The sequence below is a fragment of the Bos grunniens genome, chromosome 7 (genome assembly GCF_055505025.1).
Source record: "Bos grunniens cultivar Pamir isolate PY7600 chromosome 7, Bosgru_T2T1.0, whole genome shotgun sequence".
NCBI lineage: Eukaryota > Metazoa > Chordata > Mammalia > Artiodactyla > Bovidae > Bos > Bos grunniens.
In genome coordinates, this window is record NC_141171.1 from 46,702,366 (window position 1) to 46,716,076 (window position 13,711).

Sequence of the window (13,711 nt, forward strand, 5' to 3'; positions counted from 1 at the left end):
GGATGCCTGAGCTGTCTCGTCCTCTTCCTCCTGGGTGAGCATCACTGGAGCTCGAGTCCAGATCCCAGATCCTGGAGGCGGGCACAGAGGTGCTTAGATTTAAGGGGTAAGTTCAAAGCAGAAAGGAAGCTCTCTTAAAAATGAAGGGCAGTGTGAGTGTCGGGGCCAAGGGAGGATGGTTGAGAATTCCTAGTAAAACTTTACAGCTTCCGCATTTCCCCTCCTCTAAATCTTCCCATGAAAACCGTGCGTCTGGGGGGGCCGTCTTGGCTGAGTGAGGGCAGGAGCCACCCATTAGCCCAGCTAGGGAGGGCTTTCCGGCTTCATTAGTGCTGCCCGTGGTCTGGTGGACAGTGGCATGCTAAGTGGGTGCCCGCTACGGCCCAGAGGTGAGGAGAAACAGCTACAGACGCCCGCGGCAGCCGGGTGGTGCCCACGCTGCCCTCCAGCCCTGCCGGGCCGCATCTGTGCAGAGGAAGCTCAGCTGTTGTCCCTTTTATGCGTATTGACTTAGTGGAGTGCAAACATGTTAAAAGTTCACTTTCTCCTTTATGGAAGTCTATAAAAAGGCTCTTAAACTGGAGTCCTAGGGCTTCAGCGAGACACACGTAGGCTCGGGCCCTGGGGAGGGCAAGGTCCATCCCTCTGCCTCCAGCATGGGGTGTGATCCCCTCAGCACGAAGCCTGAAAGCCCTGGTTTAGCCAGCATGGCTGCGGTGGACGCGTGACAGTGGGCAGAGAGGTCCCGACTCAGGGGCTGCCTGAGGCCTGTGGGCGGTCTGAGCCCAATGCCTGGCAATTGTTCAGTGACTTATAGACAAGTGAACGAAGGCTCTGGGGCTCATGCCAAGCGCCCAGCCACCGTTGCCCTGTCCTGCTCCCTGTGCCTCGGCATGGGCCACAGCTAGGGCTTGGGGCAGGAGCGCCTCCTGCTCGCAGGTACATACAGTGGCATGTCCGCCTGACACCTGCTGCCCCTTTGCACCCTGCTGACCTGACCCTGCAGAGGGCCGCACTCCCTGCAGGGGGCTGGCAGCACAGCTCGGGCCTTCCTCCATTGTCTGCCCCCATGGTCCACTGAGCTGATCCCTCCAGGAACTCGTAGGCCTGGTGGGCTGTGGCAGCCCCCCTGGCCAGGAGGGGTCTTCGCAGATAAGGCTGGGCTTTCCTGAGAGGAAGAAACATTCAGAGCTACGTGAAAGGCCAGAAGGGAACTGGCACTTTTGGGAAAGAGCAAGCATTCCTCTGGGTGCAAATCTAGTCAAAGCACAGAGGGTCAGATGGAAATCCGCACCTGAGGGGAGGCTGGCTGTGCAGTTGGAGCTGGTTGTGCCCCTCTGCCTTGCTTGATTGAGCTCTTAAGTCCATTTTGTCTTGAGTAAAATGGAGATATGTCACTAACTGGAGCATGTTTGGAAGGTGGGGGTTAAATGTAATACAAGTATGAGGCATGCAGCAGTGCATGGATTTTACTGTTTCCACCATCACAATTATCAGTCCCTGTCCCTGTCATTATTGGCAGTATAGAAACATTTGCTGGTGGAAGTGCCTCGGCCACGGTTGTCGCTCCACACACTAAATGGTATGAAAAGCTTGGGGTGTTGCTCGGAAGCACTCCGTGGACTGATGTTCTAGAACAGAGCTGCCCGATACAGTGGCTACTGAGTACTTACAAGGTGACCAGTGAAAACAAGGAGCTGAATTCTTAATTTTATTGTGTTTTAATGAATTTAAATTTAAATAACCACATGTAGCTAATGGCATAGCTACATTGGATGGCACAGTTTTAGAAGGTTCCCCCCAAACTGGGCATTGCCCAGCTCCTCTCTGTGCTGTGGTAATACAAGATGGGGAAGGGCTTGCCAATGACACCAGCCCCTCAGCCATACACAGTGCTGGGTTACAATTGACCATGGTATTGATAACCACGTGGCCACGTTCCTTTGAAGCTGGCCGCATGGAGATGAGCTGGCTACTGTCAAACACTGACCCTAGCCAGAGTTTGGATTCTAGCCATGACAGCCACGAGGCTTCTGACCTTTATGGGAACCAGAGCAATAGAAAGAAGCAGCTCATTTTGATGGAGCATCTGTCCCTGACACTGGGCTGCCAACTCCATTTTAACAGATGAGACCACCCCTGGAAGAGGCAGGGTGACCTGTCGGGACTTCATCCCCTAGCGGTTCCTCAGACCACAGAGATAAAGACGAGCCAGGTTTTGCACTGACTGAGGAGACACCAAAGTACAGAGGCTCAAGGTCTCAGGCTGCAGAGTGGAGCTTTCCTGGCCAGGCAAGGCATGGTTTCCCATCAACAGCTGTGGGGATGCAGGCTCAGAGGGTCAGGGGGACCAGCCCAAGACCCCACAGGGAGGTGGACAGCCACTGGCAGCAGGATGGAGATCAGGGGCTAGGTCTCTGAGCCCACTTCTCCCATGCCCCCCTCCCCGGTCCCCCCGCAACTCTGCTTCCACTTCCTGCGGCCACCCTCAGCCCCTGAATGGACAGGCCCCACCCCGGGGCGCATCCTCATGCACTGGAGGGTGGGCGGGGCCCAGAGTGGGGTGGTCCTGCCTCCAGGGGGCGCGGTGTTTGGTGGGGTGGGGGGCTGACAGCTGACAGCCTTAATGGGCACATTGTCCCCTCACTGCCGAGAGCGCCGCCCGGCCACTTCCTCACACGCCGCGCGCTGGATGAGCTCATGTCTGAGGCCGCGGGCGGCGCGGGGCGGCCGAGCTGGGCTGCAGGGAGGCCCGGCGGCCGCGAAGCCCGAGCGGCTGGGGCGGCAGAGTCGTGAAGCGGAACGTTGTAATGAGCGACGCCGGCTGGATTTATGGGGCTGCGCACGTGCGCCTGGCCTTCCTGCGAGGGCCTCGCCTGGGAACAAAAACAAGCCCTGGCCCAGGCACGGCGCGACTGGGTCTTAACAAGAGCCCACTAATTACTGGAAGGCCTCGGCCAGGTCCCCGGCCTGCAGAGGAGCAGAGTCGGTGCTGCTTCCTGTGTCAGCGTAGGCTTCGCTGGAGCCGGTCTCTTCCCAGGAGGACGTTCAAGGCCAGCCTCTCCCTGGCTCTATGGCCTCGTGGAAGGGGCTGATTCCACCCGCCCCCATCCTCAGTTTTCCTCATCTGTGAAATGGGATAACGCACCTTATGAGGCCATTGTGGGGCGTTCTAGAAGGAGCAAGAGTTGACTTGAGAGGGACTTACTCCTGGTTTTGAATCCTGTTCCGCCAGGTTCCTACTGTGTGGCCTGGCCAAGTCACTGCACCTCTCTGGTGCAAGTTGCCTCACCTAGAGTGTGGGGATAGGCTTGTTCACTGTCAGGGTCATTGGGAAGGTCTGCCAAGAGGACGCATGCAGGCTCCTTGGTGTTCCTAGCATTCATACTGCTGCCGCTTCTCCGTGCATGATCACATCCCTGGTTGTGGTGTTAGTGCGGTTTCCCCCGAGCGTGGAGGTGGCAGACAGGGTCTTGAGCGGCTGGCATCAGGTGATCCTGCCCTGCGCCCTGGTGGTCTGAGCAGCTCAGGGTCGGACCCACGTCCTGTCCAGGGCATTTGGAGACTCACCAGGGCCAACAAGCGCCATGAGCTTGTGATCACAGCCTCTCTCTGCTGGTGGGGAGCCTGATGGGACCAGGATCCAGGCCTTGGACTGAGCTGCAGCCTGTTGTCCTGTCCTGGGGCTGGGGCTGTGAGAGGCTTCCTGACTCAGGCATGTATGTCGGGGTCATCAGGAAATGCTGCCCATGGCCCACCCAGGACACCTGCCCAGGTTAATACCCTTGCCTGTGAAAGGTGTGACCTCAGCCTCACTGGCACACAGGCCAGGGCTCTCGGCCGCCGTCACACAGAGGTTTCTCCTGCACACATTTCCCGCTGCTGTCCCTGTCTATTGATACTGTGGATTTAGCATCTAGCCAGAAAGTTTCCATGTCCACACCCTTTTCAAATCAAGATCCAGGGAAGTGGAAACAGCAGATACCACGAGATCCAGGCTGCCGTTAGCTGTGCGGCCGGCTGGCTGGTGTCAGCCGAAGTCTGGTGCCAACATCAGACTTGACTCTGAAGCCTCTCTGTGCACACACGGAGCCAGAGACCCAGTAGGGTGTTGCTCCAGAACCGGAGCTCCAGGAGTGGGCGTATGCACCTGCGTCTTCCTCCTTCTTCCCCTCTGAGTCAGGCACTCTGACTGCTGGCTTGCTTCTGAGGGTCCCAGCAGGCTCGGCTTGACCGTGATTTGTGCAACCCTGAGAGAGAGTCCCTCTTCCCTTCTTCTTCCCTGGGGTGAGGCACTGAGGATGCCACAGGGCACTCGGGGAGGGTGGGGTCTTCTTTGCTTGCTCACTGCTGTACATCAGAGCTGAGGGCGGTGCTCGGCCCAGAGGGCTCCGGGGGTGTGTGTGAATGAACAGTACTTGCTGTCTGATGGGGAGATGGCCGTCAGCGCCAGACAGCTGTCCAGCAGGTACAGTGCTGTCACTGGTGGGTGTGCAGGCTACACCAAGGAAGGACACCCAGCCGGACGATGGGGTCAGGAGGGCTTCCTGGAGGAGGTGGAAGGGCAAGAGAAGAGACCCAAAAGGTCAAGCAGGGTTACACAAAGGCAGCAGTCATGTGTTCGGGGCCGAGGAACTGACACATGCCAAGTCTTGCAAGCAAGATATGACTGGCCTGACACAGAGTCAGGACAGGTATAAAGAGGGGCGGAGGTGGAAGGTGAAGCTGGAGAGAACAACCAGCCTTCCTCCATTCTCAGGCCTTTATCGACTTCGAAGACAGCTTTTAAAACTTCCATGGATGGTCTCATATCCTTAACCATTTTATAAATGGAGACATCGACCATCACCTCAGGTGTGTTAGGATTGAACCCTCTGTGTGTATGCAAGTCTTGCATGCTGGAAAGGGCCAAGTGATGGGGTATGGTGATGGTTTCGGGGTGCTGCCCTCTGAGTAGCCCTGGGGTTACTGGGGACACTTGAGGCAGAGGAGGGTTCAGCTGAGGGGCCCCTGGAAAGTGAGGCTCCCTGGGGGTCACCTCAATGGATGCTGTCTGCATCCTCCAGGTGTTAGGGTCTGCTCATAATGAAATCCTGGAGGGGCCATCAGTGGCTGTTGGCAAGCATGTCGTAAGTACTTGGTTGAGCCTAAGTTCCCTGAAGTTGGTCCAGCCTTTGCCCAAGGTGGCATCTCGTTACAGAAGCTGTGTGGCAAGACCAAGTAAGTAAGTGGCTTCTCTTCTGGGGCTCGGAGGCTGTCTCAAGGTGGGAATCCGTAGCTCAGACCTGAGGGGCCCTAATGAGGAGCTGCCAGGGTTCAATTAGGCGCGCGGCCCCAGCTCTGCAGTCTTTGACTGACAGCTCATTACCCTGCTGCCATTTTGGGGCAGTGGAATTTAATCTCCCAGATGGGAAGCAAATCAATTTGCCCATCGGCCACAGCTGAGCCTCCTTGAACTCAACTCTAATTTATTCTCCTAAGCTTAGGAAGCTTTGTCGTTTCAAGGTACAGAAATATCAGGTTTCCCAGCCAGCCTGGGCATGGTGTGCATAGGTGAACATGTCGAGAAGGTCAGGCCTGGAGCCCAACCTCCTGTTGGTTGGTGGGGACTGTGCCATCAGCCTGGCTAGGAGGAGACCAGGGTTCTTGCCCGGGAGGCCAGGCTCATCTGTGGGAAGGTTGTATATGGAAATTGAGGGCCATGTGACATCCCAGGTCATTGGGATCAAGGTCGCCTGCCCAAGAACTCAGCCTGGAAGGGACTCCTGCCAGCAAGGCACATGTGACCGGCTCACCTGGGCCGCCTGCATCCTGGGGCCACGTTCTTCTGTGTTGGGGTCGTGGCTCTGGTTTCCTAGATTTAGACACAAGAAGATTCAGAGGGTGTCGTCCTGGGACTCTGAGCTTTCTGCCCTCCCTAGTGAAAAGTGAAAATGTTAGTCACTCAGTTGTGTCCGACTCTTTGCGACCCCACCAGGCTCCTCCATCCATGGGATTCTCCAGGCAAGAATAGTGGACTGGGTAGTCATTCCCTTCTCCAGGGACTCTTCCTGACCCAGGGATCAAACCCAGGTCCCAGCAGATTCTTTACCATTTGCGCCACCAGGAAAGCCTCCAAAGTGTCATCATAAACCCACAGTGCACACAGGGACCTTTACCTTGTAATACCAGGTCTGTGCTCAGGACTCAGGTGGCCTCTCGCCAGTGATGACATTACCTGTGGCATGTGCGCCAGGACATGTGACGGTGCCCCCTCTGCTGTGGGTGCTGGGCCCCAGTGGGCTCTGGCAAGCAGTGGGTGCCCCTTCTAAGCATGCTCAAGGGAGAGTTAGCAGAAGAAGCACATTCAAAGGGTGAAACAGGCCAGGGAGGGCTTTGCTGAGCAGGAAGGTAAGCTGTCTTATAGAGCAGAGAGTCCTGGCTGATTCTGTTCAAGGTGGATGTTTCTCTGCTTGTCCCTTGATTTTGCCCCCTCTGACACACAGGGCCTGGAGTCTCCTGCCTTAGGTGAGTGAAAGTGAGCACATGCACGTGTGTGGGAGGGTGTGTGCATACACGTGTGAGCATGGGTGTGAGTGAACATGTGCGTGATGGTGGGTCACTTGAGTGGGAGCAGGGGAGTGAGGGGAAAGTGCCCTCTATGGAGAGAGAGTTTCTGAGATTCTTTCTCTGAGTTTGACAAAGGCGCCCGGCTGGGTTGGTTTTCAGGGGTCAGGGAAAGGCCAGTCTATTTACACACCTTTGCTGAGGAGCATGGAGGGGCGGTGATGGGGGCCGGGATTAATGAGCAGTTTTATTGCCTTGCCTGTCAGGAGGGTCATGCGATATTATTTTGATATCGGGGCCCCCAGAAGCAAACACAACGGGCCAGGTTATAAATGGGAGAAAAGCCAAAGAAAAGGCGGCCTCACCCTTTGCCATTGAGTGTTTCCCTTTCTTCTCGGCCAGGGTTGGCCTGGGACCCTCCTCCCACCCCCAGTGCCTTCAGGTGGATCGCTTCGAGGCGGCACTGAGGCCAGCTCCCAAGATAACACCGGTCAGTGGCGCCTGGCCATGAAAATTAAACACCATGGTTGCTAAAGAATAAATGGGCCATGCCATCCCCCAGCCACCGTGGCCTCTGATGAGAGCTGGACCACTCAGGGTGACTGAGGATACAGCCTGCATGACACAGAAGGAAACAAGGGGGCTACCAGCACCCTGAATCGACTGGTCCAGGCTACTACCGTCTCCAGGAAGGCCAGACTCAACAACAGACCAGCCGTGGGGCCTCAGGGTTTTGAGGGATGTGATGGAGTGAGAGAGGGCAATTACTGCGCATCTCTTATTCCCATCCTTTCCCTTTCCTTTTTCTCTTCTTTCCTTCTTGCCTTTTTTTCTCTGTCAGGGCTAACTGTATCTAGGACCAAACACAGTCACCTGACCCAGGTAAACACACCCATGGATGGACAGCTCCACATGCTGGGGGCAGGGATGGGGCAGAGCTAGGGCTGGCGTGGCTGCCTGGCTGTGAGCAGGCCGCAGACCCGGACCTCCCAGCACAGGGACACGACGAGCTTCCCTGGCTGGGACAGAGATGCCTGTGTGCCGTCCGGCCGCTCGTCCCTGTCTCCTGGCTGTCTTGGCTTAGAGGATTCCAACCTTCCCCACACAGCCTGGCTGTAGGTTGTCTGCTCCCAGAAAGTCTCCCTGAACACTGTGAGCCCGTGGGTGCAGCTCCCCCTGCCAAGCCCCTGCCCATACAGTGGCTAAGTCTGTGGGTCACCCACACTGCTGGGCAGAGGCAGCGTCTCACCTGTCCTTGCAGGAGGCCCTGGCCTGAGCCTCATTCAGAGTAAGCGCCCCGTGAGTCCTTGAAGCCCACTGCGCATGTGTGCTATGTGCTCAGTCATGTCTGACTCTCTGCGACCCCGTGGACTGTAGCCTGCCAGGCTCCTCTGTCCATGGGATTCTCCAGGCAAGAATCCTGGAATGGGTTGCCATTTCCTACTCAAGGGGATCTTCCTGACCCAAGGAATGAACCTGAGTCTATCACATCTTCCTGCACTGGCTGGCAGATTCCTTACCACTGTGCCACCTGGGAAGCCACTGGATTGTTTTAAATACGTGTTTCTGTTTGCCTATCATCCGGGTTCTGGGTATACCCCCAGGCCAGCTGCATAGGACCTAGAAGTTGAATAGGCAAGAAGCCATGTCTCACTGGAGTAAAATTTGGGAGTGCATACCATAGGAGGGGCCAGTCCCCAGGGCAGAGGGGATGGGAAGAACTCCATCTATAGACATAGACAGTTGAGTTCAAACCCCATTCCACACTGATAGCTTGGGGGATACACTTCACCTCTCTGTTGTAATTTTTTCATCTATAAAATAGGGAGGGTATGATCAACCTCCTAGGCTTGCCATGAGAAGTAGATGAAATGATGGATATAGAGGACCAGTACACACACGTGTCCACATGCACACGCACACACACACACTCACACAGTAGTTGTCAGTGTGGTCCCAGTTGGAGCCATGGCACTGTGTTAGATCTCAGATGTCATTTAAGGAAGCTCATAGGCTTTCTGACGAAATCGTCTGGATTATTCGGGGCAGAGCCCAGCTGCCGAGGGCAAAGGTTGCTCCTCAGAAGTAAGCAGGAGGGGGTGTTGTCTGCCCAGCTGCCGGCACAGGCTGCGTTGCCGGCTGCATCCTGAGGTCGGGCTGGGGCTCAGGCGTGGTGGCCGTGGGGTGAGTGGCTCCCTCCCTGCTCACTGCAAGCCTGCCTCCAACACAGCTCACAGCACCAGGGAGATGGGGACAGCCCTTACCTCTGCAGAGGCTGCAGGTTTCTCCCTTCCCAGAATAATCTCACTTCTGGTAAATTTTACTAACTGCAGACTTTTCATTTGAGGTCTGTGTACGTTTCAAGTGGTTCCTTGCACTCATACCATTTTTTTTTTAAGTAATGAGCTGTTTTCTTTTTTCCCTGTAAACATGAGGCCGACATCAGAGAACAGTTTTTGATCTCAGTTTTGAAAACAGACAGGGTGGTTTAGAGATGATGGGGATCCCAGGCGAGGGGTTGGCGTGCTTTCCCTCAGTGTCACTGAAAAGAATTTCTTCAGTGAGCCCACATTTCAGGGGCACAACACACTCTGGATTATCGAAAGTTTAGAAACACTTAGGTGATTATGGTAAATAATTCACACAAATCCTGACGAATGCAGTCTATTCTTTTGTGCACAATCGAAGAGCAGAAACCTGCAGCGCTCTCCTCTCTTGGCTTCCCATCCTTTGAGTGACATCTAGTGGACGATCTCTGATAAACACAGGACTGGGTTTTAAGGTGTTCCTTTTCCAGGGCGAAGGAAATGCCATTTACCTAGAAACTACTTAAACCTCTGTTCCATCTGTGTTTCAGTCTCTGAGTTGAAAATGGCACCAAGGCCAAGTGGCCTCTCTTTGTTGCTGATTAGTGTGCCATCTTGGGCCTTGTCTTGGTGGTCAGCATTTCTGTGTTTAAATCTGGTTATCACGAATTACCAGTGTGATCACAAGGTACTCAATCTCTCCCAGTCTGTGTTCTCAGCTGTAAACTGGCTCTAACAAAAGGACCTGCCCTTCAGGGCTGTCACAAGGGCAGAATGGATGATACCTGTAAGAGACTCAACACAGTGCCTGGCACACAGCAAATAACCAGCTCCTAGAAGCCAGCGTCCACATCACAGGTGTCATCTGCACAGACAACACTCTTGGGTGAATGGATACTCAGTATGGTTTGTCCAGGAAGACGTGTGCAGATATTACTGATGGAGTGATATCATTTTTAAGATGCATCTTCTTTTTTTCTTATTGTTTTAAAATTTTTTATATTGGACTATAGTTGACTAACAATGTTATGTTTCAGGTGTACAGCAAAATGATTCAGTTATACATGTATTTATTCTTTTTCATTGTTTTCCCATTTAGGTTATTAGAGCATACTGAATAGTTCCCTGTGCTATATAATAGGTCTTTCTTGATTATCTGTTTTATATATGGTAGTATGTATATGTTAATCCGACGATGTATCTTTAAAAAAAAAAAACCTTTCTTTTTGCCAAAATATAATTAATAAGTAGGAATATGTGATCTAGACACAGTAAAGATCTTGGGGGGAAAATGTAAGTCTTAATAACACCTTATGTTTAGGAAAATTTCAAAAAATCTTTCAGGTTTGAGTGAGAAGTGTTGTAGTTGCTTTTTCATTGAAAAGGCTGGTTGTGTGATGGCTTAGGAATTCTATTTTTATTTCATTAGGCACAGTTTGGAAAGGAAAAATGATCCTTTACATTCATCCAAGATATGCAGCGTGCTATGTATTTCCTCCTGGGTAAAGTCTGCTTTAGAATCAGGCACGTTTCTTTTCTAAAGTGACAAAAGCAGTCTTCTGTGCCTTTTAGGCAAATTTAGATTAAGGTGAATGTACCTTCTGAAGCATAGAGTGTCTGCATTTTGCTAACAAGTTGAGATAGCCAGAGTTTCGCTACTCTAGTGTGGCAGGGATCATCCCTAAACACCCACAGCTGTAAAAGCTGACAGCATGATGGGGGCCTTGGTGACAGCACCTTCCTTGCCTTTGGAAAGCTCCCAGTAACAGGGACCCCATCCTGTAGGAAACAGCATGGCCCGGGTTGAGGGCTGAAGGCTTCTGTCACTCCATCTGGCAAGTAAGTGGCCCAGGGGCTCTGGGTCCAGCCATGAGTCAGAGAGATGGTCAGGAGGGAGGAGGTGGCAGGAGAAAGCGGAGCTCAGAGTCTAGAGATCCAGGCTGGAAGACCAGCCTGCCACCTGCCACCCACATGGCTGTTGGAACATCTGCTTTCTCATCCATGAAATGGGATCGCACCCTTGCCCGGTGTCATGGGATGAAAGACTTTATACGAACTCCCCCCCTAGAGACCATCAGGGTCTGAGGCTGCTCTCCCTACCCCAGGGTGCAGTGACCACTGTAATATTTCTCAGGGGTGGGCTGCCCCACCCAGGGTCCCCCATTCCTGTGATGAGAGAAACCGACTTAGGACTCAGGGCACAGTAAGTTGGAACACACCAGTCAGAACAGTTTAACATTTTACTAAATCAATTCACACAAATTCCAAATTGCAAATATAATTAAGGACAACAGATTCTGTTCTGCCTTTTAAATCTTTCATTTTTCAAATCCAACATTAAGACAAAAAGTAAACAAAAATTAAGTCTGCTGCAAATTCATGATTTTTCTTCTTGAGGGGAGGAAAAAAGGAACATTATAGTAAAAAGAACGCCACTGGGTGTACAATAAAGCACCACGACACACGGTTACAAAACGGGCTTCCTGCGCTCTGCCCCACGTAGAAGACTGCTCTCCCCACTGCTCTGCATCAGGCAGGATTCCATTAAAATAAAACTATAAAATCTCCTAGGTTACACTAAAGTCAGACACGGTCTGGAACAGTGCTTAACAACAGTAATGTCAACTATCAGTGCTAACGTAAAAACATTTTAGAAGGTCAAACACAATTAAACTGGAAACCAAAACCTTATTTTCCCTAGATGAGCAAAACTGGGGGGAAAAAAAAATGAAAGGGTTCCCGCCTCCCACTAGGAGTGGAGGGGATTTCTTTTTTTCTTTTCTTTCTTTCAAATTGGAGGCGGGGGCATGGTGCGGGCTGGCCTGCAGTTCCTCAGCCTAGTTGGCATCCAGCTTGGCCATTTCCTGCACGTATATGCCTATACTCTCACTGTCGAAAAGCACAAAATACACCGTTTTGATGGAGGAGGACATTGTGGACACGAAATAACTGGAGATGGCCTTCAGGATCAGCTGAGCTGCCGTCTGCTTCGGAAAACCGTTCCTGTGAGAGAGAGAACGAGGGCTCAGTAACTACGGGGCCACGGCGGCCACCGGTCCACCCTCCCCAGCCACCTCCTCCCTCCAGGAGCTCCTCGAGTTCCCTGTGCCATGGTGGCCTGGTGCTGTGTTGGGGTTCACGAGCGGCCCTCAACCTCTGGCTGCTAGGACACAGGTGTGAGAGCCCAGGGCCACCAGGCAGGGGGAGGATGAAGCGGCGGCAAACTGTGTCCTGCAGGAAAATACGCTGTGTGCTCCAACAGGGGGCGTGCCATGATGCTTTCTGAGAGGCAGTTAGCAAGGCGACAGGTCTGTGTTTCGTGGCGTGTGGGGCGTGTGCTATCTCTTGTGGGCGGTGTGAACACTCACGGTTCTCTTCCCAGCATCACTGGGACTAGCATGGGGCTTGAGATACAGCCCAGGCTCCCAAAGGCTCCCCCGGGGGCTCAGTCTCAGGGGTAATGGAGGCTGGAGCTTCTCCAGGAAGCACCAGCCTCTGTCTTGTCCACGGTAAAGGGTTGCACCCTCCCCATGGGCCTTCCGATTTCATGGGTGCCGAATATCCTCCTCCCAGTACACACCAGCTTGGACACCCCATAGGCCTGAGTGTCAGGGAGCTGTGTAAGGGAACAGCCCTGGGACAAGTAGGCTCTTCATCCCAAGGGACAGCATCCAAGTCTCCACGCCAAACTGACATGAATTCACATACAATTCCATTTAAAGTAAATGTCACGTGGCTCAGAACTCAGGCAAGAATCTGAAAGGCAGGACTAACAGGATAAGCACTCTGCTCCGTGTGTGCCCGGGGCCGTTCCTGGGCAACATTGCAGGTGCGGACCCACAGGATCCAGGACTGTGACTAGGCTTAGTATAGGGCAAATAATGGCCCTGGATTCAGGCTCTTACTGACCCATCTACAGTTCAGGATACTGAGGGCAAGAGTGAGGGGCTGGAATCCACGGGGATTTCTTTGTTCATCTGCAGGTCTACTGTCTTCCATCCGACCTGACCTTGGAGTGTGAAGTGTGGGGCCAACTTGACTTTGCTTCGAATGGTGTGCCTGCTGCCCGGCGAGAGGCTTTCAAATGTGTCAGGTACAGGATTTCTCCCTGGCTCATTCGCTAAGCGCTGTGAGATGTGCACCACCTTAGCTTCTTTTGGAGTCGCACTTAATCTCGTCAGCACTCAGAGCCTTTCAGGGCCGAGGAGAAAGCCATTCTTGCAACTTGCTTTCAATCAAACAGGGCTTCACTCAGCTTGATAATGGACCCCTACTAACTCCTGAATGCTTCAGAAGTGAAGTTCACTCTTAGATGACACGGGCATCACCCCAGACCTGTTCCCAGTCTGTGCAGAGGAGCCTGCAGGCTGTATGTAGTAGGTGCACCCCAGAGTTGGGGCTCCCTCACAGGTTCCCCCGCCCCAAGCACAGGGCACTCCTGGCGGCAGCCAGCATACACGAGCCTGTAACCAGACCAGGGTCAGAAGCTGAGGGAGAGCTGCAGAGGTGTTCTGGCCAGGATGGTGCTCCGGACAGGCAGCCTCCACCTGAGGACCCCCTGGGGGCTCTGTGCACCAGCAGAGTTGGGGTGACCAACAGGCGGCCTGGGGTGGAGGGTGGTGGGAACAGTGCAGGAAGTTTCTCATCCCCACTCCCGGACCTGCAGGCTCAGCCTGGCAAGAAGCTGTTCTCACAAGCCTGGCTCAGCTGCCTTGACTCTCCTCACGGGAGTCAAGAAGCACAGAGGCCATGCTGTCCAGGATAAGATGCAGGCTGGAATGACTGCACGAAGTAAAGCTGACCTTCTATTTTGGCGCTTCTCTCTGGTGAGTGTGCTGTGGGGCACCCAGCTCACACCC

The 13,711-nt window shown here is 53.5% G+C and overlaps 2 protein-coding genes across 24 annotated transcripts in view; one reads left to right on the forward strand and one right to left on the reverse strand.

The window, feature by feature from the left end:
* The window catches only part of LOC147369394 (uncharacterized), a 259,997-nt gene that overhangs the window by 239,330 nt on the left and 6,956 nt on the right, over positions 1-13,711 (forward strand). For 3 of the 6 annotated variants that reach the window (XR_015167436.1, XR_015167438.1, XR_015167439.1), the window contains one exon: positions 12,836-13,678. The gene's annotated coding sequence lies outside the window, so the exon portion shown is untranslated. Of the gene's footprint in view, positions 1-6,485; positions 6,508-6,948; positions 11,601-12,835; positions 13,679-13,711 lie in introns of those variants that run through there. The other 3 variants (XR_015167437.1, XR_015167440.1, XM_086411692.1) reach the window with 2 other exon arrangements.
* MACROH2A1 (macroH2A.1 histone) overlaps positions 11,079-13,711 on the reverse strand; it is an 81,770-nt gene continuing 79,137 nt past the window's right edge. For all 18 annotated transcript variants that reach the window (XR_015167434.1, XR_015167435.1, XR_015167432.1 and 15 more), the window contains one exon: positions 11,079-11,855. Coding sequence is in view for 14 of the 18 variants with exons in the window: in XM_086411684.1 (XP_086267810.1) it covers positions 11,690-11,855 (166 nt within the window). In the remaining 4 variants the exon portion in view is untranslated. The remainder of the gene's footprint in view (positions 11,856-13,711) is intronic.